General features: G+C 38.4%; 2 protein-coding genes across 3 annotated transcripts; one reads left to right on the top strand and one right to left on the bottom strand.

The window, feature by feature from the left end:
* Positions 1 to 633: 633 nt before the first annotated feature.
* On the bottom strand, positions 634 to 6633 carry LOC309477317 (hatching enzyme 1.2-like). Its single transcript, XM_082140532.1, has 9 exons — positions 3220 to 6633; positions 3037 to 3055; positions 2713 to 2775; positions 2278 to 2418; positions 2076 to 2193; positions 1363 to 1541; positions 1154 to 1235; positions 931 to 1058; positions 634 to 808 (listed from the first exon to the last, which is right to left on the bottom strand). Exons 1-9 carry the CDS (start codon positions 3367 to 3369, stop codon positions 801 to 803), a joined length of 888 nt encoding a protein of 295 aa, XP_081996658.1. The 5' UTR covers positions 3370 to 6633; the 3' UTR covers positions 634 to 800.
* Positions 6634 to 7589: 956 nt separating this feature from the next.
* esrra (estrogen-related receptor alpha) lies at positions 7590 to 26303 on the top strand. Of its 2 annotated transcripts, XM_082140179.1 has the most exons (8): positions 7590 to 8049; positions 12026 to 12136; positions 16253 to 16666; positions 17042 to 17158; positions 17294 to 17407; positions 17570 to 17737; positions 20915 to 21184; positions 23042 to 26303. In XM_082140179.1, the coding sequence occupies exons 3-8, from the start codon at positions 16258 to 16260 to the stop codon at positions 23293 to 23295; spliced, it is 1332 nt and encodes a 443-aa protein (XP_081996305.1). In that variant the 5' UTR covers positions 7590 to 8049; positions 12026 to 12136; positions 16253 to 16257; the 3' UTR covers positions 23296 to 26303. The 2 variants fall into 2 exon arrangements, with proteins under 2 accessions (XP_081996305.1, XP_081996306.1); XM_082140180.1 differs by lacking the exons at positions 7590 to 8049; positions 12026 to 12136 and adding an exon at positions 12423 to 12719.
* The last annotated feature ends 501 nt before the right edge of the window (positions 26304 to 26804 follow it).

Genomic DNA, 26804 nt, shown 5'->3' with positions numbered 1-26804 from the left:
AGAACTATGACTTTATGTCTTACAATTGACACTTTATATCTTACAATGTGACTTTTTTATAATTTTATTTCCCTTAATTGCAATTTCATTTTTTCACATTTTTCATAATCTCGTAATTGACTAAATCCCACAGTTGCTACTTTGTCTTAATTGCAACTTTATTTCTCATAATTGCGACTTTATTGCCAATTGCCAATCTTAATATCTCACAATGTGACAATTTATCATGACTTCAACCTTATTTCTCATAATTGTTACTTTTAGCCTCACAGTTGATACTTTGTCTTGTAATTGCGACTTTAATTTTCATAATTGCGACTTCATTTCCCATAATAGCAACTTTGAATATCACACAATTGTCCCTTTATTTTGCCATATATCTCATACTTGTGACTTTAAATCTCACATTTGCTACTTTCTCTTGTAATTGCACATTTATTTCTCATAACGCAACCTTACATCTCACATTTGGAAGTTAACTCCTTTTAATTGTGGCTTTTTTACTCTGAGGCAGAAACAGGCTTTCATAGAGACTACTCATGAGTGTGGTGTGTGTGCGCATTTTCCCTTAACTTGTTAAGTATCTCGAGGAGTTCAACCCTGCTAGGAACTAACACGAAACCACATCAGGAGTCATTCGTAACAAGGTTTATTGCAATTCAACACTGCAGTCAGTCCATTACATTTATGTGGTCAAGTTACAGACAAAGGAGGAAGGAAAAGATGTACTTCGCTTAAACTGTGCCGTAATCCTTTGATTTAGTCACTGTCAGTATTTCACTGGGGTTTGAGTCTTTACTTTAAAGAGCTGCAAGTAAAAAAAACAAAAAACATTTTACCCTTATTCCATCTGCATCATAGTAACTTTGTGCAGTCATTACAGTCTAAAATACTAAATGAGACTACTGTACATGCGTGTAATGTACTCACCACACTCATAGAGCTTGTTGATCTTCTGAATGTCAATGTTAGATATTTCCAGCCTCTGTCCGATCTGCACTGAAGGGTTAGGAATAGGAGTGATGGTTTCCTTCCCATACTGTATGGCGAAGGCTGTCCTGCAAATGGAGGGTGAGAGTGAATTCCCATGAGAATGTACTTTATATATCTGTCCTGAAGCATGATTTCAAAAGTAATATGGGTGAAGTTTTACCTTCCATAATGCATGATTGAGTTGTAGTCATAAGGGGTATTCAGATTATTTGTGTCCTTCTTCTCAAAGTTGTATGCAGATGCTGTGCAAAGGGCAAACGAGTGTTCATTGTTACTGAGGTTTTCATTACGCAAAAATAAAAAGATTGTTTTTACTCAACAGTGTTTGAGATTTACTCAATCCGCACACATCCACACACATCTTCTCACCTTGTGGAATATTCTCCCAGTTGATCCGGACGTACTGGTCTCTGTCGCTCCTGGTGTGCTCGTGGTGGAACCCCAGAGAATGGATGAGCTCATGCTCAATGAGCCCGTGAGAGACACAGCCGTCCACAGACAGAGACACCTGCTGTTTCCCTCCAGATCTCCCTACAGTAGACCAACAACTGTAAACAAAGGAATATATTTACACTAAAATTGTCACAGCATTACAATACATGTCTGGTTAAACTCTTTAAATGTACACTACAGTTCGAAAGTTTGGGGTCGGTAAGATTTTGTAATGTTATTGAAAGAAGTCTCTGCTCACCAAGGCTTCTATTATTTGATCAAACATACAGTACAATTGTGAAATATCATTTCAAATTAAAATAATTTCCCTATATATTAAAAAGTTATTTATTTCTTGTGATGGCAAAGCTGAAATATAATGATCCTTCAGAAATCATTCTGATATGCTAATTTGCTGCTAAAGAAACATTTCTTAGTATTATCAATGTTGAAAACATGCTTATTTTTGGTGGAAACCATGATATTTTTTCAGGATTTTTTGATGAATGTACAGCATTTTGAAATACATATTTTTTTATGACATTATAAATGTCTTTACTTATCACTTTTGATCAATTCATTCTTGCTTAATAAAACTGACCCCAAACTTTTATAAAGTATATTCATTATTTAGGCGTGGTCAAGCTCACCCTAGTAGGTTCTCAATGCTGAGGTAGTCCACTTGATTGGTTCGTGGAACAAAACGGACGCAGGTTTTTGCAGCGATGCTCTTCATTGCGGTTTCAATCAGTGCCTTCTCATCGTTATCTATCATAATCGCCAGAAATTGTGTAAATACGTCACTGGATTTTGATGCCGATCAACATACAAGGATTTTTTCTAATCACTCACAGTAGTCATTAGCAATGGTGTATGGCACTTCAACCGTTTTAGATGGGGATTTTGGCCATTTGCAGTAGTCATTCAAGCATTTCATAGCATTCCTTGTTTTGGGTAAGGCTATATCTCCCTCCAGAAGCACGTCACTGATCTCTGAATCAAAACAAAACAATAAGAGTCAGATCATTTCACTCATTTAACTAGGGAACTCTCAAAGAGAAAATGATGTAATGATGTAATGCAATGATTTATTATATTATAAAAGACATACATGTATTTTAACTGTAAAAATATGTAGCTTATAGTTAACATTTTAATTAATATTAACATATAGTCAAAATGATTCATTGATTCAACCAGGAAAATTAATTCAATTATGCAAAGCCAGGTCAGTGTTGATTCAGTTCTGACATATATTGTCATAATAAAGTAGTAAATAACAATCACCTTTGTTTGCCTCCAGAATTCTTGAGGAAATATCCATATCGTTGTGCTTCTCAGACTGGATATCTGAACAAAGAATGACAAAATTAAACCATACTTTTGAATATTTTTGTAATTTATCGATCTAAATCAGTGGTCCTTGGTATTTGGGATCCAAAGTATTGCATATGTTGTATTTGTCATTAGTTAACACTACTGATTCAGATCATCAGCTCATTAACAGAGTCGAATAAATCTCTCTTATCTGAATGTGTCTGATAAGAGAGACATACAACATGTGCAATTCTGTGGTTCACAAGAACGCAAGAGGGTCGAATAGAAAGTCACCTTGACCAGTGGGCAGCATCTGTGAAAAGAGAAGATACAGAGTGAGTGTGTGTGTGTGTGTGAGTGAGTGAGTGTGTGACTGAGTGAGTGTGTGAGTGAGTGACTGAGTGTGTGTGTGAGTGAGTCAGTGAGTGAGTGTGTGAGTGAGATTGTAAACTCAAAACTGAAAGGTGTAGCTTGTACCGTAGCAGGAAAAGCTTGAGAGAGATTTAGCAGCACAGCTGAGATGGAGAAAAGCAATATACAGTCCATTTTCCCTCGATGTGTCTCAAAAAGGATTTCTAACAGAGGGGAACTGTGAGGGAGCTGAGCAGGAACTTTTATAGAAGACATCTGGGAGTGTCCAGCATTGGGGTTAAGGTTAAAATCAACACAGATCACTTGAAAAGATCGGAAAAGCTTTTAGCATGAGGTTACATCAGCCTCACCCATTACAAATAAGATTATATTTGTTTGTTTCAGATTTAGACTAAAATAGCAACTTTAGGCCTCTGCAATCTTGCATTCTTGGTGACAACAAAGTCTTTCAGACGGCCATATTGCTGTATTAAATTAAAACAGTCTAAATATGAGCAAAAAGTTAATTTGATGTACACTATACATAGTTATTAAAAGCAAATCAGCATATTAGAATGAGTTCTGAAGGATCATGCGACACTGAAGACTGGAGTAATGATGCTGAAAATCCAGCTTTGCCATCACAGGAATAAATTACAATTTAAAATATATTCCAATAGAAAACTTTTATTTTACATTGTAATGATATTTCATAATATTTGTTTTTACTGTATTCTGATAATACAGTATTTTTACTGTAATTTGGACAAATAAATGCAGCCTTGGTGATCATGACAGTTATAAATATTTGATTTACTTTATTGATAAATACACTCACTTTTCCATATAAATGCTAACAAATCTACACAGAATGTTTCAAACCCCATATGCAGAATATATTCTGCTAAAATCATACAGCCAGATTTACTGAAAAGAATAGCTTGCACACTACCATTTACACCATTTGTTTGTGTTACTGCATAAAAGATTATATTTCAAACGATCATGTAGATAAATTGTTTTGTAATGCATTCTCATCAAGTTCAGCTGGAAAAAATTGGCTTATTTTGCTTATGTATTATTATCGCTAACTTTAACAAGGCCTCTGAAATGCGAATACACACCGCTTTTGTGCATGAAACAGGCCTAATATCATATACGGTCGGAACATAAAATTACCCTGTAATTCAAAAACAAAAACTTGCATTATGAATACAGCTGAAACATCTTGAGCAACTGTGAAGGAAACAAATGTAATCCGACTCAGTGGGTGAGGTTGCCATAATCCTGTGCTGAAAGCTTACCTTAAAACCCTGTGAAGTGCTCAAATAAGACTTCACAGCAAATTGCACTCAGATCTTTTCGGTTAATTCGGACAGGATCCCCATTCACTGTAATCACATATGTTTTTAATTGTAATTCTTATTTTTTTTATTTTTTTTATTCTATGCATTCTTCTTTTGTAGACAGAACTTCACTGAACTGTAGCAACCATCAGTCCCTCTCCTGAACCCTCAGAAACAAAATGTAGGAAATGTCCAAGTCTGTAATTTAAAGTCGACATAAAACAGAAGTTGGAATAATCTTTACATCCTTATTGTGATGTATATCTGAATGAAACAACAACAAAAAAATGAAAAGGAAAAAGGACTTGATTTTGTCCATTGAGAATTGATTGGATCGTTGGATCGCTATTGGTCGATCTCATGATTAGTGACAGGTTGTCCCGCCCTCACGACAGTAAGCACATCATTAGAGAAGAGATGTCGCTGCAAGAGGGAGGGAGAATATATTTTGATTAAAGATTACAAGGGCACATGAATTAAAAAAATTATGAGCATGGATAAATCATTTATAAAAGATACTGCAATATTCCATTCAAATGGATTTATTTCATGATTTCATGGTGACTTTAATTTCTATGAATGTGGTGATTAAGGTGATCTGGCAGAGGGAGAATACACACAGCTTTCATGTGAAATTTAGTTTTTGCTCTGTTTATTCTGGCATCCTAAATAATTAAATCACCTTACATTGCACAATGAACATTACAAAATTATTTTTGACAACCTAATACCACGCGTTGTCCCTCCTTATTGCGTTATTCTTTGCATTTTTATTTCTCGCTGATTATCTTGGCATCACTGAACACTGTTATCTCTTTTGTTGCTACACTACAGGAGCTTAAACTGGGCCACATGCTCGGATGTCTCAACTTTCGTGCACGGAAACATATGACCTTGTGCGCGAGGACACTCTGTACATAGACGTCACTAGTCGGCAGACTGGCACAATCCACTTATCTGCTGAATAATCACATCACCGCTAGATGGTGCTGCGGTGCGTCTGCCTGCTTACACTGTGATGCAATTACACCATTCGCTTCTTTTGAGGGGTTCATTCATTATAAAGCACTCTAATCTATACAAAATAAATAAATATGAAGAATGTTTTGTGTTGCATTTAAATCGAAATGGGTAAGCAATCAAAAACAGAATATAGGCTACAAGTATACTAGAGCCATCATACAGTTAGCCAATATTAGGAATGATATCCATAACTTTTATGACATAGGCCTATATAGGCTACCCCTTTTTACCATAAACTAAAACTACAAAGGGTCGTTATTAAATATCTCACCAAAGGTTCCTCTCATGTTTAAAATAACCGGTTGTATGAGTATATAGTATCAGCTGTTGTCTTTTTGAGGCTCTTATATGTGTGTAGTTGCTCACACCTGTTTCTGGGGTCATGACCTCTGTCAGCATTCCAGAGCACCGAGGTGTGACCTTTTGTGGCAGAGCAATAAACCAAATTTACACAAAAGCCTCTGTCGGGAAAGATCTCATGACACTCCGTAAAAGTTGTAAACCATCTAAACGGTGACAGGGCCGTTCAAATGAGGGCATGTGAGGAATCGTGCGGTAAAGGAGCTCCTCCGTGTGAAGAAGAGCTTCACTCAGACAGGAACAGAATGCGCCAGAGCGCGCGCAGCTCGGCTGAAATGCAGCGTAGGCTGCGTCGGGGAATGACCTTCAATTCAAGGTCGAGTGTACGTTCTCAATGACAACAGGAACACTAGCGCTTCCTGTTTGCTTTTTTAATCGTTTTTCATGCAGCACGCCGTTGCTTCCATACAAATAGGCTACACCACACATCACATGCATGTATTTTGTTCTTGTTAGTGTTCTTAATAGTCTATTATACCGTCTCATTTCAATTAATTTTACAAAACGGACAGTTTTTCAGTCGTGCTGTGTGAGGTGCATTCCTAAAATAGACCACTGTAGGCTAATCATTTCCTTAACACGAGACTCTTTTCCGTTACAACAGCATTGCGCGGCTTTGAGGCGCGACGCTCTCAGTGATCAGGTTACGCGGATTGTAGTCGCTCCTTCTTTCTCTCCTTCTCTCTCTCCGCAGTCACTGTGAACTCTGCGCTGCTGGCCCACAGCCCATAACTCTAGTAGGAACCAGCTGACTTTATGGGAGGCCTAGAGCAGTGAGTTGGGTCAGTGTCACAAGACGACTGACATTTTCCATGCCATCTAAAGCGTTGTTTGATTTACAGCTCTGCCTTTTGAATTTAAAATATATCTGCCTATATTTTATATTTCATCAACTGATAATACAACCTGACCACTTCTAAGTAGTAAAACAAAAGGCTACATGATGACATTTAAACGAACACTGACTCACAAAAACACTTAAACATACACGACACTGAAATTATTCCGTAAAAACATGAACTAAACAACATAAAATGTGACATAGCCTAAAGCAGCATGTGTACATAACAGATAACAAAATAAGAAACATAAGGTGATAGCCTAAATTATAGCCTAATGTAGGCCTATATTTATTATTTTACTGTGGGCCTATTTACAGTAAAAATACATGTATTGTCCCATAAATATAATTTTCATCCACACTTCCGCTAACCACACGGTTTAGTGTAGAATTCGTTCAGTTTATCATTAAATATGATTTTCCATAAAAAATAAATAAAAAATACACTGCGCGTGCACGTGAAAGACTATTCAACTGGGTTCTGTTTATAAAGGTTGTATTATTCGCTTGAAAAAGGTGTCACATGTTTTAAGGTCCCTTCATAAATAATTAAACAGCGAAATGGATAAGCATCAGTACAATTAGATCAGCAGCCGAACTTTATAGTTTGGGACGAGATCCAATGTTTTATTCTCAGCTTCGACGAACCCCGTGGGAAGGCCGAATTATTAATAGTCACGAATCATGGCAGTTATTAAATGGCCTCTGTTTGCACCGAGCTTTGTTTCATTTACCCTTCAATCAGTTACCAAAATAGCCCGGGATGTAAGACATCTGAATAATTGCTTCGGATAATAGATCAAAAGTGTGTAAACTCGTGAGTCAGACATACAGTAGGTCAACCTCTCTTTATTGTTTAAAGCGCTGCTGCTGACGCTCGTGACGGAGGCGCGAGGACGCGTGATTGGAAGCGGGAGTGGACGTAACGGAGAAACAGCAGACGCAAGAGCAGAGAGGGAGGAGAAACAACGAGGATATACGTAACCGGGATCTCAGCTGTATTAGCGGAAGACGGGATTCAGGCTTCCAGTGACAACCGAAACAGCAATATGAGGAACTAGTCCTGGGAAGAGCGAATCAAACATGGATTAAACATACGCGCTTTCTCAACTGACTGCACTCGCGCCGCCATTCATTCAAATTATCGAGTAGTTGCATTGATTTTACGTCACATATAGCCTACCGTATCGTACGTAGTACAGCACCAGAATTGCTAAGTAAGGTAGCCCACCTCAGCAAATAGGCAGAGTATCTGCTCTTTAAATCCCAGTTTAGGACAAGACACAGTGTTGTAATTTATGTGATAGTCCTTTGTAGGATTTACTGTTTTGCTCACTGGTTTCCTTGGTTGTTTTCGAGGCACCAGCAATGTTCTCTGAATTACTGGTAAGTATTCAGCCAACCGGCATCCAGCAACGCAGTATCCTTTATTTTGTGCGTTTAATGCTAATGCGCTTGTTGTGAACCTGTCAGATAATCATGATACTGTCGCCATACAGACCATCACTGGCAACTGTCGCTACCGATATTTCCATGTTACGCTCAGCAGTAAAAACTTTACACTGTAAATAGGTCAGTGTGTTCTGATAGTTTGCTGTTTGAACGACTACTAACAGCACCGAGAACATGTCTTAACAGATTTGATTTAGTGCTTAACATTTGAATTCGCAGACTGTTGCTTAATCGTTGCATATAAATGAGCATTATGCGCTTCTTACTGCGATAAAAAGGGGGGGAAAGTCCGCAGTAACACTTTGCAGCACGCTGACCTTGATCGAGTTGTCCCCTGGCTCGTGCATTGTGTCAGCGCGTGAGATTTTTACCTCGGACTCTAGTACTCGAGACATGTCGCATTACCGGGTCCAGCATTTCTGAAAACAAACTAGCCTACCTGAAGCGACAGATCTGCTTATATTATTGTACACGTCGTCACTGACGTAATGCAATTGGTACAAGAACGTAGTAATTTTATTTGGCTTTTAAAAGTCTGTGGGCACTCAGACTTGGTAGCAGTGGTTATGTTTATCAAATGTAGGCTAATCAAAAGCTGTACGTACTTTACGCCTCACAGGCTTAATCGTTTCCCACATTAAAAAGTTTTACACTCAAAGAAATAGTTTATTATTTCGAAAGTTTAAACTCAGTTTAAAATGATGTCCTCTGACAAGAGATGAAAGTCACCATGAAATCAATATGGACCATTCCTATTTTAAATGGAGATATTGAAGTGTTTATTAAAAATGATTTATCCATGCTCATCATTATTATTATTTTTAATTAATGTGCCCTCGTAATCTTTACTCAAATACAACTTCCCCCTCCCTCTTGCACTGGCGTCTCTCCTCTGATGACGTGTTTACTGGCACGAGGGAGGGTCAAACCTGCCACTCAAATGAGATCACAGCAACAGCAAACCACAAAGATCAAACGATCCAATCAATTCCAGATGGACAAAATGGACATTTGGAAAAAATTAAATGGACATTTTATTTAGATATACGTCACAATAGAGAAAAAAAATATTATCGCAACTGATAACTATCGTAACTCTTTTTTTTAATGTTGATAAAAGCTGATTTGTTTTATATGGAGCAATTTGGGGGAAGACATGTTGAGATCACGTAATGTGACCAGCCGAGTCTGTAACATCCTTGTTATTGAACATTTTTGGAATAAATTTATAATGGTTGAATCTGCAAATAGCACATTTTTAGTAACTAAAATCTCTGTGATTCTGCATCTTGCCTCTAGTTATCAGTATAAAGCACAAACTTTACTTGTTTTTTTGTTGTTGTTTTTTACGGCACTTCGGCACAGTAGAACGCATTGCCTTTAAAAGTATACTCCCATTTTATAGTGTGCGTGAACACAGGTGCTGGACGCATGCGCGCTAGCAAGTTTCATCCTTTGTCCAGTGTCTGCGCTTTTTCTCTCCGAAAGTTATGAGAAATTCAATAGGCAGCTTAAACTAGAGTTGCGGTATCCCTGAATCTCTCTCAAGGCGCATGTGAACTGTGAGCACAGAGTACACACGGTTAGAAAAGTCGGGCCTCGTGTGTAAAAGACGCACGTACTATGCTGATGACGAAATTTGTGTCTTGTGCACTTTATGCATACAATAGCGCACACGTAAAAACCAAACGTTGCAGGGCTTAAGTCCAAGATGACTGCCATATAATCAGCACAACAAAAAACTAATCTAAACACAACTAAAGTTTTAGCTTGAGGCAATTTTTGAAACCTTTTTTAACATTTACATATGAGTCTACTGTATGGGTTACATATGTGATTAAATTCTAATGGTAGTGTATAGATACTTTATAGAAACTGTCTTTGATGTTCCGGTTGACCACTAGGCCCCTCTTGGATGTGATTGGGAATCTCTGCTCTTAAGAAGTTGTAATCCAGTTTAGCAATCAACCCTTCAATGGTCAAGGCTCACTGAACAAGGTCACCTTTTGAGGTCTGCTCTGACAGTCTTTGCTCTGCAGTTGCATGTATGCATACTGTAGTCGAAGTTCAAAGACTAACACACAGTACTTATCTCTAATTTCTCTGCTGAGAATTAGATTTACATAGTAAACTTTACCTTGGAAATCAGTTGATCACTGCTATTATGCTTTAATTTTACACACAGCACCACCTGACAACTATACTTACTAGGGCTTCACGATATATAATTTTAGCATTGATACTGCAATAACTTTGTTGCTTTAACAAAGATGAATTATATTACATTTATACAGTGAAGACTATGTAGTGTTATTTTACACTTGATTATTCAATTTCTGTAGCTGGATACTGTTAGACTTGCCTGAAAAACATAGGCTAAAGCACTGTTTATTTCATTTGTATCTTTGTATTATTGTATTTATCTATGCTTGTAATTTATTATTTTATAAGCAGATTCATTCCCCTACAAAATCACTCCAATCATTCTTTCCAAATAGAGCTATTCATCTGGTGAAACGGTTTCATATCGCAATATATATGGCAGAAAAACAAAATATCGCAATGTCAGTTTTTTTCCAGTATCATTCAGCCCTATTACTGACTACTGTGACTAGTGTAAGAATAGGTTTAATTCTAAAAAGTAGAGCTGTTCTTAACTAGTGTACCTCAAAAAATAAATCAGTAACCTTAAATGATAGAAAAAAAACCAAGTAGAAATCTTTAACTAATGTTACAGTCCATGCCAACAACAGCATTGAAGTCTAAAACAACTTTACTTTTGTACTTTTAAAATGTGACAAAGACATTGTTCATTTAAAACATAATTAATTAATGCTGTTAGTTACACCATATCTCTTCATAAGCTACCTGTTATTTCAGTCACTGAAAGATAAAATGTATTAGTGGAGTATATTCAGAGGCCACAAACTGTGTTAGTTGTCTCTAAATATAATGTAAAAAAAATTAAAGTGAAAGTCTATGAATACATTTTTGACTCAGTTTTCTGTAAGACAATTTTACCTGCTCATAGTTTTATCAATGCACATTTAATATCTGAATATATATATATATATATATTATTTTATTTTATATCAAGTAATGAAAATGTTTTTTATGGTTTTAGTTTTAGTTAATTAACCCTGCAATTACCCATATCTCTTTTATAAGAATTGTCTCTCAGCCGTGAAGCACATTGTGTTTGCTGTCACATAGAGCCCTTTTGGAGTTACTGTGCCCGTCCTTCAAACCCCTCCAGTGACTTTGACCTTTGGAATGTGTCAGAGAGCGGAGGGGGGAGGGGGAATGTTGTGTGCAGCAATCATATGAGAGTATCCAAGAGTCCGAATGCGTGCCGAGATTGAGTGAATGACAGTGAGCAAGACCAGAGAATGGTTGCATGGGAGAAAGACAAAGAAATGGTTTCTCTCTCAGTCAGCATTTTGTGCCTAATGGGGAAGGTGGTGAGGGGTAAAACATGGATACGGTGTAATAAACACACAGATTAATATGGGGTACAAATCAGGCTCTTATACAGCCCTACTAGAGGTTTGTGTGACATTGACCAGGACTGACTCATTTTCAAAAGAAAAAAACAATGCAAGACCTAATGCTGCTGAGACCACATTTACAGCTAATGTTGTCTCTGATTAAATCTGGCATTTTTGTTGGATATCTGCAATGCTTTTATGGGAGGTTTAATTTAGCGAGGTTTAGTTTCGAGAAGAAGATGTGGTTCAGACTAATGGTGGTTTCGGTTTTGTTTATTATTTAGCCACTTGATAGCAATATGTGCCTCTGCTGAAGCAATACATTTTATGAGGCCTTGTTTTGTAATGCACATATCTGTCATGCATATTCAGTCTAATATTTATTGTGTTGATGTATCACTAACTTTCTCTATTCTTGCCAGGGTTCCTGATACCCAGTTTGAACTGACCTGCAGTCTTCTGACTCCAAAATAAAGTGGGAAGATTTCCAGCATACACAACAAGACTAAAGACCTTTGGCTTTTAAGCAAAAGGTAAGCTAATTGTTCTCTAAAAAGCTTTTTCTCTTATTTTTATTCATACTCTGATTATTTTAATTTTCATATTATATCCTATTTAAAGCATGTATGTAATTTAAAAATATAAAGTTTATTTTTAAGTAATTAAAAAATAGGGATTCAGCTGGGAATAGTTGCAGTAAGATGTATAATCCTAGATGTTTGTTTGAGTTCAGACCTGTATTTTGAGTCGCTGATTTTTCTCTTACCCTTTTCTGTCTCTCATTACATCAAACATTAACATATCTGGCTTTATCAATCATTATTGCATGGTTATCTGAAATTAATATATTTTGTACATAATGTGTGTGTGTGTGGCTGCATATGAGCAACTCTCCTCCTTCCTCCTGAGGGCAGCCAATGACTCATGACACGTTTGTCAGGGGGAAAGTGAAGTTCAAAGATGCTCATTGCTAACTAAACTACGCTTATTCAGGCATGTTTAAGGGAACACAGACGGATTTATTTGTGTGAGTCAATGCATAGCTATTTTTGGGTACATGTTCTCCGGTAGAGACGTTTGGAGGAGGTGGGACGTATCTTGATCTTGAATGAGTAGGTAAGTTAGCGAAAGCTAAGCTAGAGAACCATTTGGCTGATTCTTATGAGAGCAACACAGAACTGGCCTTTTAAACATTCTTAAGGGGGAATAAAAATGCAAACGAGCATAAATACGGATGTATTTAGAATTTGTAAGCTTTACAGACCAGACCTATAGGAAACGTTTGATTCGGTTGATAAAGTAGCAAAAACAGCACACCGAATATAGCTGTTTTTATATTCAAAATTTGCTTTGAATTAATCATTATTTAGTAATCTTTTTAGTGAACCGGGCTGACTCGGTTCGAGCAGTTCTTGAGTGAACAACTCATAACTGTCATGTCCGATTCGTTTTGAGCAAAACCGAGTGATTTGATGATAAGATTTGACTTACGTGTCGAAAAGTAAGTTGCTTTAAAACGTACTGGAAATATATTTACGAGTTGTTTGTAAAATAGTTATATCAACAAGCAAGATTTGGTTTTAATAAATAGCATTAAAACGTAAACTCAGCCGAGAGGAATAAATTAATAGTAGCCCATGTAAATAAAAGGTTTCAGGTGACTTTGTTTCCACGTGTTGCTGCAACAAACTGATCTGGGGCATATCAATTATGATAAGCTGTCTTATTGATAAAACGTAATAAACAGTAATATGTTGCTTTTCTGGAGCGTTAAAGCATGAAATATGCCACGCCGTGATGACACGGACCACGTGATTACGTAATAACGCGATGACGCAAAAGAGCGCTAAATCGTTTTGAAGCGGTTCTTTGAAATGAACTGGTCGAAAGAACCGACTCACTGTTGGACTTCTCATCACCTCATCAAATTTCTCACCTTTTGAAGTCCACCTTTTCTATGTAATGAGCCGCATCGGAAATCGCACATCGGTGAGGTGTGACACATTTGCGTGAACTTCTGCGTGAACGCCCGTGCGTGATGATGTTAATGATGATGATGGAGGTTGGCACCACATGATTCGTTTGCCCCTTTTCCTTTGTAGTCTGTCATTTAACAGTTTCATGTGTTTGAACCGGAACGTTTCTCCATATCCGGTTCGTTCAGTTTGATGAGGGATTTTGAGATCTCAGCTTGTCCTCACCATGAGCGATTGGATCATTTACCTCCTGTGAAGCGGCGCGTGTCCTCACTGTAGCCACGTGATTGGGTTCAGTAAAGTGCTCAAAGAACAAGGCAAAGCTAAAGAATGAGACCAAGTGACATGTAAGCGTCATTACTGTTACTGTTGATTTCCTTCACACACATTCATCATATAAATACCATTCTGTTGGTATAGGTTAAATTCAGAGTTCAAATTAATGTAAGTGTGGTAGAGGCAGAATGAACATGTTTGGCAGAAAGTACAGTGGACTTGGAGGCAGTGGGGCACAGTTACATTCTGCACACTCGCCAAAGTTGCAACACATCACATCCAACCAGGTGAAAGGGGAATAGTGTCTGTGTGATATCCGCTGAGGACAAATTAAGGGGGAAATGTAGTTTTTGACCATAATCCGAGTGGCAGAGAGTCTATGATCATGATGTGAGTCCGTATATGTGCATTAACCTATATATATATATATTTCAGAAGCTGCTCAATCTGAAAGTCCACAACCCCAGTATTGCTCCAGTAATCATGAGGAGCATAAATCATTGCTGGTTGTGTTCCCTACTTGGCAGTCGTTACGCATCTTGGGTAATTTTTTTTATGTGCGATTGTGATAGACCCCTTTTCTTTGTCGCATACATTTTTTCGCATAAAATGGCAAGATCAGCAAATTTAAGAAATGGCATCATAGGGCAGTTTATCCCCGAGGGGGGTTTATGAACTGTGGGTACCGTGGAGCGGTTAAGAGTCTGTAGGGCATCTTTTGTGGAGGTATAATTAGACGTTTGGTTCCCTCTCCTGGATTAATGACCCTAATCTGGTGTGGACTGAGGCCATGGCACTCGGATTATGGACAGATTTGTGCAGTACTGTTCAAAAACTGTTCAGAGTCTTCCCAACATAACACTGCTTGAGAGTGAGGACATATAGGTGCTTGTTCGTCTCTGGGCTCGAAGGCTGTTTGCTTGCTCAGCATGCACCTGCGTGTTAACAAAAAGAAAAGAGCAAGGATTACTGAAAAATAAACAGTAGTCCCCTCTTCTGTTTGCCATTTATTGCTTCTTTACAAATTCTTCTTTTAAATTAGACTTGCTGCATTTACATTGTAAGGCCTACTGCACATATTCAATATTTAGACACGCATTTAATTTTTTTTGTCCTGTCTGTTTACATTCACTTAAGACAGTCTGATTGTGTGCATTAATGACCTGACAAGATTCCCAGAGGCTGACAACAGCACAGTCTTGGATTGAGTTAGTTTTTAGCAGTAGTCTTCACAGATTTAATATGGGGTGTACTTTCTCCTATTAAGGGGAGGTGGTTGTTCTCAGTAACAGTAATTCACTTTTCCATTATATTTGCCCACTTAAAACAATTTCCGGTGGCTTTTGTACTTTTAATAAGGCATTTTTTTTATGCTAACCTTATCAAATGTCATGTTGTCAAATTTTTGAGTGCAATCAAAAAATTTGAATAAGACTATAGGGCTGTTACAATTATGTAAATACTGTTATAACATTATTTTTTTTTTAGATATCAAATAAAAATTTTTAATATGTAAGTTTGAAATGATGGGGGGGGATGAAATTATAGGCTACTATACAACCGCAAAAACAGATAATATTGTCTAAAATGTAACTCACTTAAAGGTATAGTGGAGGATTTTCCCGAATTTTAGAAAAGAACCGCCATCTCCACTTTTTGAAAAAATGCACATGCGCAACACTCTACCTGCTCCCGAGAGGGAACGCCTATTAAACGTGTGTACGAGAGATGTTTACCGTGTCTGCGCGGTGCGTGACTTGTGCCAGGGCTAGCATTGCTAATCATAGCTTACATTAACTTTTACTAGCAGTGATTTTAAATGGATTTCTCCAAATAGCATGCCAAACTTTACCTGTCGAGTAGAAACTTCGCGACTGAGGCATCAGTTGGAAGCCCAACCTGTGCTTTTAGCGCACGCCAGCGTGTGAAATATTCTCCCAAAAACACTCTGGTCTTGTTTCTTTCTTCAGAGGCCTTTCTCTTCTTGTCATACAATTCGTAGACACCTTTTCTCTTGCGACCCTCAGACATTTTGAAAAAACCCGGTGAGAACGGCGAGCTTCAATGAATGGCTGAAACCGTAGCTCACCACACATATACACCTGAAAGTGCGCATGCGCAGAAAGGACGAGCACGTACGACGGCCTTACGTAAACATATCACCAGAATGATTGACAATTAGGAGGACCAATAGTCTTGATGATCCACCCGGAAAAAGAAAATCCTCCACTATACCTTTAATATTAACTTGAACTGTTGTATAAAATCAGTATCACATTTGCACGCGTTCCGATATTCGGGAAAAATAGCATTCTTTCTTGACCTCATCAAGACGATGATGATGATGATGAAGTTAAACTAAAAAGGTCCCTCATTGTCTCACATATTTCTCCTCAGGTATCATGTCTTCCAGAGAGCGACGCTCCGACCTGTACATAAAGGCTGAACCCAGCAGTCCTGAGGGAGGAGGAGGAGGCGGAGGAGGAGGAGGAGTAGGCGGCGGCGGGAGGACCAGCCCGGGAGGAGCGTCCTCAGATTCCTCTCAGAGTGCAGGAGGGGGTTCCAGAGGAGAAGGCGCTGGCCGCTACTCCCCGCCCCTTTACACCCCCGCTCTACGTTGCCATTTTAAGGAGGAGGGTGCAGATGGAGCCGAGGAGGGCTCCACCGGCAGCGGGGGAGGCCGCTGCAAGTATGCACTAAGCACGCTTCCCAAAAGGCTGTGCCTGGTGTGTGGAGATGTGGCGTCTGGCTACCACTACGGAGTGGCTTCATGTGAAGCCTGTAAGGCTTTCTTCAAAAGAACCATACAGGGTGAGCATGTCATACTGTGTTACAGATTCACTTGTCGTTACAGATAACTTGTAAGTAAGCCAAGCCCGCTAGTGGTCTGAATCAGTGTTTCCTGCTCCCCTTTAGTCATGTCTGACTCAAATTAAGCAATAGCGGTTTTCCCTATCATCGTTTTTGAAAGTATCATTACTGACTGGTTGATCATATGACATTTAGATATTTAAATAAATGTAAAAACTATATTTTAAATAATAATTGTATTATTGAATGATATTTATTGTTTATAAATATCTAATATTTTTTATAAAGAGCAAGTGGCTTCTCGCTACAAAAACCTAATTCTATAGGAAACACTGCTGTGAACTCTTGTGTGACGTCTTCACCTCCATCCAACAGGCAATATTGAGTACAGTTGTCCCGCCTCTAATGAATGTGAGATCACCAAGCGCCGCAGGAAGGCCTGTCAGGCATGTCGCTTCACCAAGTGCCTCAAAGTAGGCATGCTCAAAGAAGGTGAGGTGGCACCTGGCCAGCACAACCAGTCCTCTCTTTTACGATACCGAAGTACCTCACAGTGTACGGTGTGACCCACAGGCAGTGCCAATGCCCTAATCCTCTTTCTGTGTTTGGTGTGTGCGTTCGGTGTAGGAGTCCGCCTGGACAGAGTCAGAGGAGGACGGCAGAAGTACAAGAGACGCCCAGAGGTGGAGAATGCCACGTACCAGAGTGCACCGATACCTTTAAGAAAAGAGGGAGAGAAGGGTAATAAAAAATTATTTGTTTATTTAATTATTTTAAATGTTTTTAATGACCATTTTATTTTTGAAAAAATTGCTCGCAATTATATAATTTTGTACATTTGATAGATAAACTTTGGCTTGACTTGATTATTTAGCTGAGTAACGTTTATTTTGTTTCTCTCAGGTTCATCCAGCATCATTGTGTCTCATCTGCTGGTGGCGGAGCCAGAAAAGCTGTTTGCTATGCCAGACCCCTTGCAGCCCGACACGGCCCAGCGCACGCTCACCACTCTCTGTGATCTGGCCGACCGGGAACTAGTTGTTATCATCGGCTGGGCCAAGCACATTCCTGGTAAGTGAGTGCAAGGAGAGGAACTGCGAGATGGTTGGCAAGGAGACTGTTCTGGTGTCGAGCTACAAGTTTCTCACTCTCCTGTTACTTAAATTAAGCCAAAAGTAAAACTACCACATAGTTATGCCTTCCGCGACCTTTGACAACATGATTCACTGCCTGATTCATATTGCACATGAAACTGGAATGTACTTTTTGGATCCGGTAAGCTCTTCTTTGATTTATTGACTAAGGGGTTAAATGGTTTTATATCAGTTTGCCTGGAAACATAGTATTTTAGGGTTAATATGGATTTGAATAAGGTTAAGAGGATGAAAAAAAGTCATTGGATTTGGTCAGGAATCCCCTGGCAAAGTTTACCAGTTAAGTGGCATTACATTTTTTTTTTTTTTTACAACTAGTATTGTTAACTTTTTATATATACGTATATATTTGCATATTCTGCTTTGTTAGTCTGGTGTTGGTTTGTTAATTAGTCTTATTTCCTGCAGTTTTTTCATGGTGGTGTATTATTATGGCTTAATCTATCTGAGATAAATTGCATGCACTGTGAACTGATAATGAAAACATAATGAACAGTGGTTTTACGTTGGTCAGACAGGCTATTGACTGAATAATTAGCAATATGGACCAGATCTTATGAAGGGCTCATTTTTTCCACTAGAATTAAGTAGTATAATGGTACTAATTTTAGCAGCAAAGGTCCTCTGCAGTCTGTGCCGAGAGTAGCAGACATCCTCTTTTGAAATATCCTCTTTTGCTCTGTGGTAAAAAAAAGAAAAGAAAAAAGAAGTTACTCATCATGTTTACTCATGCAAATTCTTGTTCTTCTTGATCTTGATCTAGTTATACTGATGCTTTTTACTGGGAAAAGTGTTACTTACTAGCCAAATACCACTAATATACTTGCCCCCGGTTTCATAGACAAGGCTTAAGCTTAGTCCAAGACTAAAATGCATGTTTGAGCTGTTTTAACTGAAAGCAGCTTAACTGACAAATCTTTGTTTTGTCTCAAGATGCAAACCAGTAATTTTTTTTTTTCTAAGGCACATTTATAAAAGGCACTAAAATGTCCAAATTGAACTAAGGCCTAATCCTGGCTTAATCTAAGACCTGTCTGTGAAACCGGGCCTTGGCGTTTGGAAGAAGAGCAGATCAGGGGCACGTTCAAGCTCAAACCGGTGGGCAGAGTTTTGCTTCGGTTTCCGGGTTGTCAGCCCTTGGTTGTCAAAATGTCAGCCCAATCAGCAGCAACATGTATATAAACCACGCGGTGTTAACGAGACAGCTCGCACAATGGGTCCAAGTAAAGTCGTTTACAAATGTGTTCGCTGCAGCTCGGTATACGCAACACTTGAAGATATTAGAAGACATGTTTATCGTAAGAGTTTTATAGTAAAAATATAGCATATCAACAGTGATCAGCAATAATGATAAGCCTAATACTCACAATAAAAATAATACGTCATATAGATCATAACACAGTCTCGGAGGTAAGAAGTGGATTATCCTTCACCTGAAATGTTTGTCTTTTCATCCTGAAATGCGAGGCAAATGTTGATCACCATAATTAGGAACCACATTTTCCACAAATCCCTTCACTCGATTGGGATGTTCTCTTTTATTCTGGACGGCAAGGACAGTGACTGTAACATCGAGTGTATTTTGCAGTATTAAACACGCATTTATACCGATTTCATCAGGCTCTGAAAATTCTTCAAAAAGAACACGAAGAATGGTCTTCAGCTGCCATAATTGCAACTCTTGCCTCATCAGAACAACTCACCACTATTTCCGTTTAAAAAAACGTTTTGCAACTTTTTGTCGGAGCTGAACGCAGCCCAGATGCCAATAGACCTTATTCAGAGCAGCGCCATGACGGGTATGAAAGCAAGGATGTGAGGGATAGACTTATACTGTGTTTTCAATGGCATCTGCTGTAAAGCTGTATATCACTTATAATTTTCCACAGCTCATGTTGTCTGGAGTTTTTTTTGTCTACTGAAACTTCTTAAAGATATTTTTTCAGTGTTTCATCAGCAGAACAATCCAGAAACACATTAAATAACAGTACAACCCACTGAAGAGATGTACGTCTATCCCTCACAGCCACTTAAGATGGCGCTGCTGTGAATAATGTCTATGTGCCAATAACAGGCTAACATTTCAAGAGGCTATGACAATGCCAGCTAGAAAACAGTAGGAGCTTGTTAATCAATGATATTTGATGTTTCTCACATTTCTGCACTGCTGGAATGTGCTGATCAATCACACCTTTCTGCAGAGAACAGGTGCCTAAAGAAAGATTATAATTGAAGGGAACTGGAGCAGGTGAGTCAGAGCTACAGTCAGAATGTGGAAGACTTTTCTCCTAATTGCTGTCCGAGCTCAGTCTTGGAAGGAGCGAATTCAAGTGCTTTAGTCAGTCTCTGGCTATTTTCAAGACCTCCAATTTTAGAGCACTATTGTGAGTGTCCACTGTGTCTCTGTACTCATCATCAACAACTCTCATGCTGCTCTCCACACATCTCTCACTGTGCGTGTCCACTAGATCTGAGATGAGCAAGCCTTTCTTAGTCTCTGTAGGAGGTGAGCAGCTGGCTTGCTCGGGGTATTATGGCATTTACATTGTCAAAAAGCTGAGAAATGTTCAACTTTATGCAAACAAGTGGTGAAAAATGCCAATTCTGAGGTAAAGGTCTTGACATCTGTCATAAGCTTTTCAGAATTTACCAACTGCTGGAGTTTTGCATCATGACGTATTACTATATTGAATTCATATTTCAAAAGCAGTTTCTCAGAATCTGAATGCCACTTTCAATACCAAGTCAAAATAAATGAGTTATAATTTAAAATACAACAATACTATTAAAAACATTATAACAATATGAATTAAAACGTCATGTAGCTTTTCTCAATTAAGTGAAAATTGCTTCAATTTTTCTAAAATAATTATTCAGTAAACAGTAAAGTGGTTTTCTCTTTTTTGTGTAATACATTTTTTTTTATTATTAATATTACTGACATAATAGACTGGCAGATCTTTTTGACCATCCTTGCATTGATTTAAGACAAACTGTCTGTGTTTGTGCAATTTGAGCATTTTTTTTTTATTAATTTTTTTTTGCACCAATGGACATGTATTGTCAAGCTCTCTCTTTTTCCTCCCTCATCCAGGCTTCCTCTCTCTGTCACTGGCTGACCAGATGTCCGTGCTGCAGTCGGTGTGGCTGGAGGTGTTGGTGTTGGGGGTGGCTTACCGCTCTCTCGGCTGCGAGGACGAGGTGGTGTTTGCCGAGGACTTCGTGCTGGATGAGGAGATGTCTCGTGTGGCCGGTCTGACCGAACTCAATGCTGCCATCAGTCAGCTCGCACGCCGTTTCAGGGCCCTGCAGCTGGACCGCGAGGAGTTTGTCATGCTCAAGGCCATCGCGCTCACCAACTCAGGTGCGCTTCCTGTCCAGATTTTCCTATTAATGACTCATTCATTCCGCTTCTATTTTTGTTCCCTGACCGACTGGTTACCCTCTGATCAAAACCCGCCTGACCTGACTGAGTCACCCAGTAATTAAGACCAGACCATATTCTGTTTTGTGTCGTAAACGTACCTATCTTGTCACTGTCTGCTTGTACGAATTCTTCCCCCACCTGGAAGAACCCATGAAACTTTTGATTACTGTAAATAATAAATTCAACCCTCGTATCTGCTTCACCCACAGAATCTGTATTTGTTATGCAAATACTGGGAGTCGCATGCTTTGAATCTTGAACACACCCAAGACCTCTTCCTTATGCCTCACAGATCTGTGTGTACATGCTAAACATTAACCCCCACCAACAGACTTATCCATGGGTCAGTGACATTTAGCACAAGTGACAACAGTTAATAATTAGCACAAGATTATATGTATCAGATTATTTGAATTGTTGTTCCAAACCTGCATTTGTAACTGCTTCTCTCAGTAATCCTCATAAAGCTAGACTTGGGGCAGTCAGAATTTCTTCGAACATCACAACAAACCGAATATGATGTAAAGCTCTTTCATTATAATAAATCACAAAAAAAATATACACTAACGTTCAAAAGAGTTAGTATATTTGTTTGTTTTTAAAGAAATTCATACTTTTATTCAGAAAGGATGCAGTAAACTGAGGTATGGTTCTTGCCCTGATTTAAATCTGTAATGTTTAGGTCCTCTATTCGTCAAATGTCTCCACGACTTTCCAATTCACCAAACTTGATCTTTCAGGTTTACATCTACATAATTTTATGCAAATTTTGCATAAAATAGCTGGATGGAAAAACCAAGATACAAAAAATGTCCCCAATGCACATACAAAATTTAAACATTCACTTGAGGTGGAGACATGTTTTATTTCAGTTAGAAGGTCTGTGCATAAACTATGATGGAATCACATTACTAGATAGGAAATTACTTAATTAATTTCCTATGACTGAATAATTTGCTCTGAGAAGAAAAGAAAATATTGTTCTGGTCATTTAGATATGCCAAAATTATTGGCTAATAATTGATACATAACTCCAGATAAAGCATCTGTGACCAAATTTCATCAGAGGGTTTTGTCTGCTCGCTATTAAGTCACATGTAATTTATTCAGGGTTCCCACACCTTGGTTGACTTCAAATCCAAGGACCTTTCAAGGACTTTCCAGGTCCATTACCCTCAAATACAAGGACTTAATGTGGGGACACATTTCAAGAGAGAGCAAGGTTACATCGTTTCAGCCTATTTTGCCATGTTTCACGCTGTGTCTGTGAAACATTGAGGTATCATCGTAGTAGTTTCGTGCACATTTGAACGTCATGGCAACGTACAACACAAAGTACCTCGCGCGGGAAACTCTTAACGTAACGTGTAAATGCGCGTAACTAACATAAATCAAGCAAGCTAGTATGCATAGGCCACAAACTGTTGGCGAAATAACACATTAGCGGACTGGAGGGAATTTTTTCCAGAAAACTTCTTGCACAAAATAAATTCAAGCACTTTCAAGGACCTGTATCTATGTATGTTTACTTTCAAGGATTTCAAGGACCCGTGGGAACCCTGTTTATTATATTTAATAAAAGTAGCTTCAATAGTAGTTACTATTTCTATTTTGCACTAGTGTCTCTGGAAGTCAGTGGCTATTTTGTTCTCATAAACACTTGGGATAGAAATGTTTGATTTATTCACAAACTTTTGCAGTCTTTCACATAAATTAATTAACACCCTCACTAGAATGACAATGATTTATTTAGATATGATGGTCTAAACACTCGTCCTCTTCTCCTCTCTTCAGATTCGGTGTACATTGAGGACATGGAGGCCGTGCAGAAGTTACGGGACCTGCTGCATCAAGCTCTGCTGGAGATGGAGGTCCAGCGACGCCCTGACGACCCCCAGCGTGCCGGACGCCTCCTCCTCACCCTGCCCCTCCTCAGGCAGACCGCTGGCCGGGCCCTCACCACCTTCTACAGCATCAAGACCCGCGGCGGGGTGCCTATGCACAAACTCTTCCTGGAGATGCTGGAGGCCATGATGGACTCACCCTAGAGAATAAACGACGGATGAATGAAGGATGAAGAAAAAGGGCAAAAAGTTTGCCCAAAGTCTTTTTGCGAGCGCAAGGGCTACAAGAGCCAAAAGAGAACTTTTTTGGGGGGGGGGGTTGAATATGAAGAAGACGCTTTGTTTAGCTGTCCGCCAGTACTGCAGTCTTTCACATCCAATCCTCCTCCTCCATTTGATTTCAATGGGTACCACGTCATCATAGGCTTGGGTCAGTTCAGACACTTCATATTTATATCAGTCAGTGTTAGGTGAACCACACACAACGTGTAATTCATTACTGTAAACTCAGAGAAATTTACGTGCCAAGGGCGCCTACTGAGACTGCAGCAATATGAACTCTTACCTGAATCATACGATTCAGTGATATCTCCTCATTTACTGATAGTAGGCCACCAATCACTACAGTTATAATCAAGCGATTAAGCTTTCTTTCTCTCCTTAAATTGGTGCATAAAAGGCACTTGTGTAAAGTTAATGTCTTTTATAATGCACTCGCCATACTACAAGTGCTATCTAACTTTGTCCCGCTAGCTTTTTGTGGAATATGCAAAACATAAGTCAAGACTTACTGGAGAAAAGACAAACTTCAGTTTACTGGTGTACACTGGTACTGCAATTACACTGCAACATCATATTACGGAAAGCAATATGAAAGACTTCATGACCCATTTGATGTCAGCCATTTAAAAAAAAAAAAACGAGAGAGGCTGCCCTGCCACGTCCTGCTTTGAAACTAAATTTAGTTGTGAAGTAGTCGCATAAGAAAGACACTTTTTTTTTTTTGATAGTAGAACATTTCCAAGAAAAGCAGGCCGTCCTTTGTATAATAGCCAGTTGTTTTAAAGATTAACATCATCGTTTTGGGATATGGACTGTGTGAACAGGAGACCATGGGTACTATAAATGCTGAACTGAACCAACAGTGCGTCTAAATCAGGGTAAACAGGGAGTTTGTTCCTCCTGTAGGCCACTACTGTAGTTTTTTTTTTGTTTTTTTTGCTGTGATCATTTGTTTGGACGCCTTGGGACCCTTCCGGGGACGTCCTCGATTCTTCGGATGACACTGGCCTGCTTGTGACCGATTGAGCCACTTGTCAAGCTTTTTCATTCGTTCAGAGGAAAGATCATATTGCGTATAGTAATCCTCCATTTATACATGGACGCAGTCGGACAGTCTCCGTCGTTCTGTGATATTCAAAGTCAAACTGAAAGCCTCTGTGGTGTAGAGCAACATTAAATGCAAATTGGAAAGCCTCACGAGATGGGCTCCAACAGAGCCGTCGCTTCGAGACTCTTCGTTGGGTTCCTTTAAGACATGTTTGCGTAGTCTCCTCATAGTTGTTTGTTTGCAGACGCTCGTCTGATATTATATGCAATCATACTCCGTTTAGAGTGCTACAACTCCGCTACCTTTTATTTATTCTACACATGTGAAAACAGGAGGAAGAAAAGCCAGTTGCCATTTTGGCCTCTTCACCAATTTAAGAACTAAAAATGAAAAGCACTGATGTGCAGAGACAGACCTCGGAGGTCACGCCACATTTTCAGGGTGATTTTCACTGTATGATGTTTGCAGCAATGATTGTATGAGCGCTCTGAAAGTGGTTCACTGCAAATACACGCCATAGACGCTGATGAAAGAATATTCCATGGTTGATATTTATGATATTTTCAGCTCAAGACTAGTTTCAATCTGGGTCTGCAGAGTTTTAGCCCAAAATACTTTTACAAAATACAAAAGACGTATTGTGATTCAGGCCTTTTGGATGATCATACGAGTTGCTGTCGCTCATTCTGTGCTCATGGCATGATTTTAGTTTTTGGTTTTCCATATACTCTATGAAGCTTGGCCTCAGGTTTGGTATTGAAATAAAGCAATTCATTTGGGAGATTGTTATAAAATGTCTGTTTTGTATTGAATTGTTTTTTTAGATTTCTCTTTTTGTGGTTGAAATACTAACTTTAAGGCATATGAAAGCCAGTGGACATTATATTCCTGTCTTTTTTTTGTGTGTGTGTGTGCGTGTGTTTGTGTGTGTTGACATTTCTATTCAATATAGTATTGCAGATTTCAGGCACTAATATACGTGTTGATCACTGCAAAACTTCCTCTTTCTCTCTCTTTTCTTTAAAATACTGCCAGTTTGGCTGTTATGGGAATTTTGGTATATTTCAATAAACTCAATATCATTTTTTGATTCAATCTATATGCGTTTATCAAAGCTAAAATACAAGTTTTTTCCTAACATTTCAGGAAGTTTTTTTTTTCCCTTTTCTTTTATACACAGGAGTTAATGTCTCTCCTAAGTGGTTATTGGGATGTCATGATTTGTGTACATAACCACGAATGATTGGGTCCATTCAAAGACAGCTGTAAAATATGTCAATGTTTGTGTCAATAATAACTCTAATATAATGATGATATTACAGTAGTGTTCATAATTGTAAGCATTATATAAAGCCATTTTGTCTGTCAGACTTAGAACATAACAAATGATTGAGAGATAAATTAAATTCATGGCTAGGTGTTTTTGTGTGTCTGTGTATATTTATGTAAATGAGCAATACCAGAATTTACCAAAATGTTTGTTTTCACATTTTACTGTATATTCATATACTGTAAATCAAACCTCAACAGTAACACTAGTGATAACAGTCAATAGTAATAATACGTACAGTAAAGAGCAAATCAATATTTGTATTCCAAAATATTGTATTTAAAAGATTAAAATCTATTTTTTACTCAATTTGCGGATGTTTGTTAATATTATTGTTCTGGTATTTGTTTTGGTTGAAGTCAAATGATTGTAAATGTCTGTGCTTTGTTTCCTTTTTGTAAAGCTCAGTGGTTCAGCAGTAGTAATACACTTTGTTCATATTGAATCACTGTGAAGAGAAAGCAAACACTAAAACAACGGGAAAAAAATAGAGGTATTTTAAAATATTGTCAGTGTCAATGTTTTTTGTAATAAATTAACAAGCGTCAGTCATCACTTGTCTTTGGATTTCTATGTCGTTTGTCATTATCCTGTCTGTTCTTTCATGTGGTCGAAAACAAATCGTCATTTTTTTTTATTCAAGACGTGTTTAATAGGAAATCAGTGAACATTCATGTAAAGTCTTTGGTCCATTCCATTGTTTTCATGTTGTATGCAAAGCTGCAAATTGTGCAAGTAGTATTTCAATTGATAGATAGCTCCCGTTGTTTGCAGTTACTTTAAAAGTACATTTATATAAATTGATCGATTTTATAATTCGCTTCGTACCATTACACAGATAAATCACTTATCTAAGTGAGTCATACGGCGAAGTAGTGCAAACTGAAATAGTATTATTGGAGAAACATCTCAGCAAGCATCACACCACCTGCATTCATGTAAACTCAATACTGCCCCCGTGAGGTTAAGTTCTGTATAACCTCAAACTCGTGCACGGGGAAACAGCGCCATCGTGAGGCCATTTCGGATTCAGAATCAGTGTGAAAAACAACT

This window comes from Leuciscus leuciscus, assembly GCF_965113295.1.
Source record: "Leuciscus leuciscus genome assembly, chromosome: 16".
NCBI classification, from domain to species: Eukaryota; Metazoa; Chordata; class Actinopteri; order Cypriniformes; family Leuciscidae; genus Leuciscus; species Leuciscus leuciscus.
The sequence above is the reverse complement of the archived record's forward strand: the minus strand, read 5'-3'. Positions and strand labels throughout refer to the sequence as shown.

Bases quoted from the DNA above. Each gene is read 5' to 3' on its own strand.
- LOC309477317 (XM_082140532.1), bottom strand. From the start codon at position 3,369: ATGTCTTCTATAAAAGTTCCTGCTCAGCTCCCTCACAGTTCCCCTCTG. The intron at 2,419-2,712 runs GTGATTGTTATT...GTTTTGATTCAG, and splicing joins AATTCTGGAGGCAAACAAAG to AGATCAGTGACGTGCTTCTG. The intron at 1,059-1,153 runs GTAAAACTTCAC...CTCCATTTGCAG, and splicing joins TCAATCATGCATTATGGAAG to GACAGCCTTCGCCATACAGT.
- esrra (XM_082140179.1), top strand. From the start codon at position 16,258: ATGTCTTCCAGAGAGCGACGCTCCGACCTGTACATAAAGGCTGAACCC. The intron at 17,159-17,293 runs GTGAGGTGGCAC...CGTTCGGTGTAG, and splicing joins AGTAGGCATGCTCAAAGAAG to GAGTCCGCCTGGACAGAGTC. The intron at 17,408-17,569 runs GTAATAAAAAAT...TGTTTCTCTCAG, and splicing joins AAGAAAAGAGGGAGAGAAGG to GTTCATCCAGCATCATTGTG.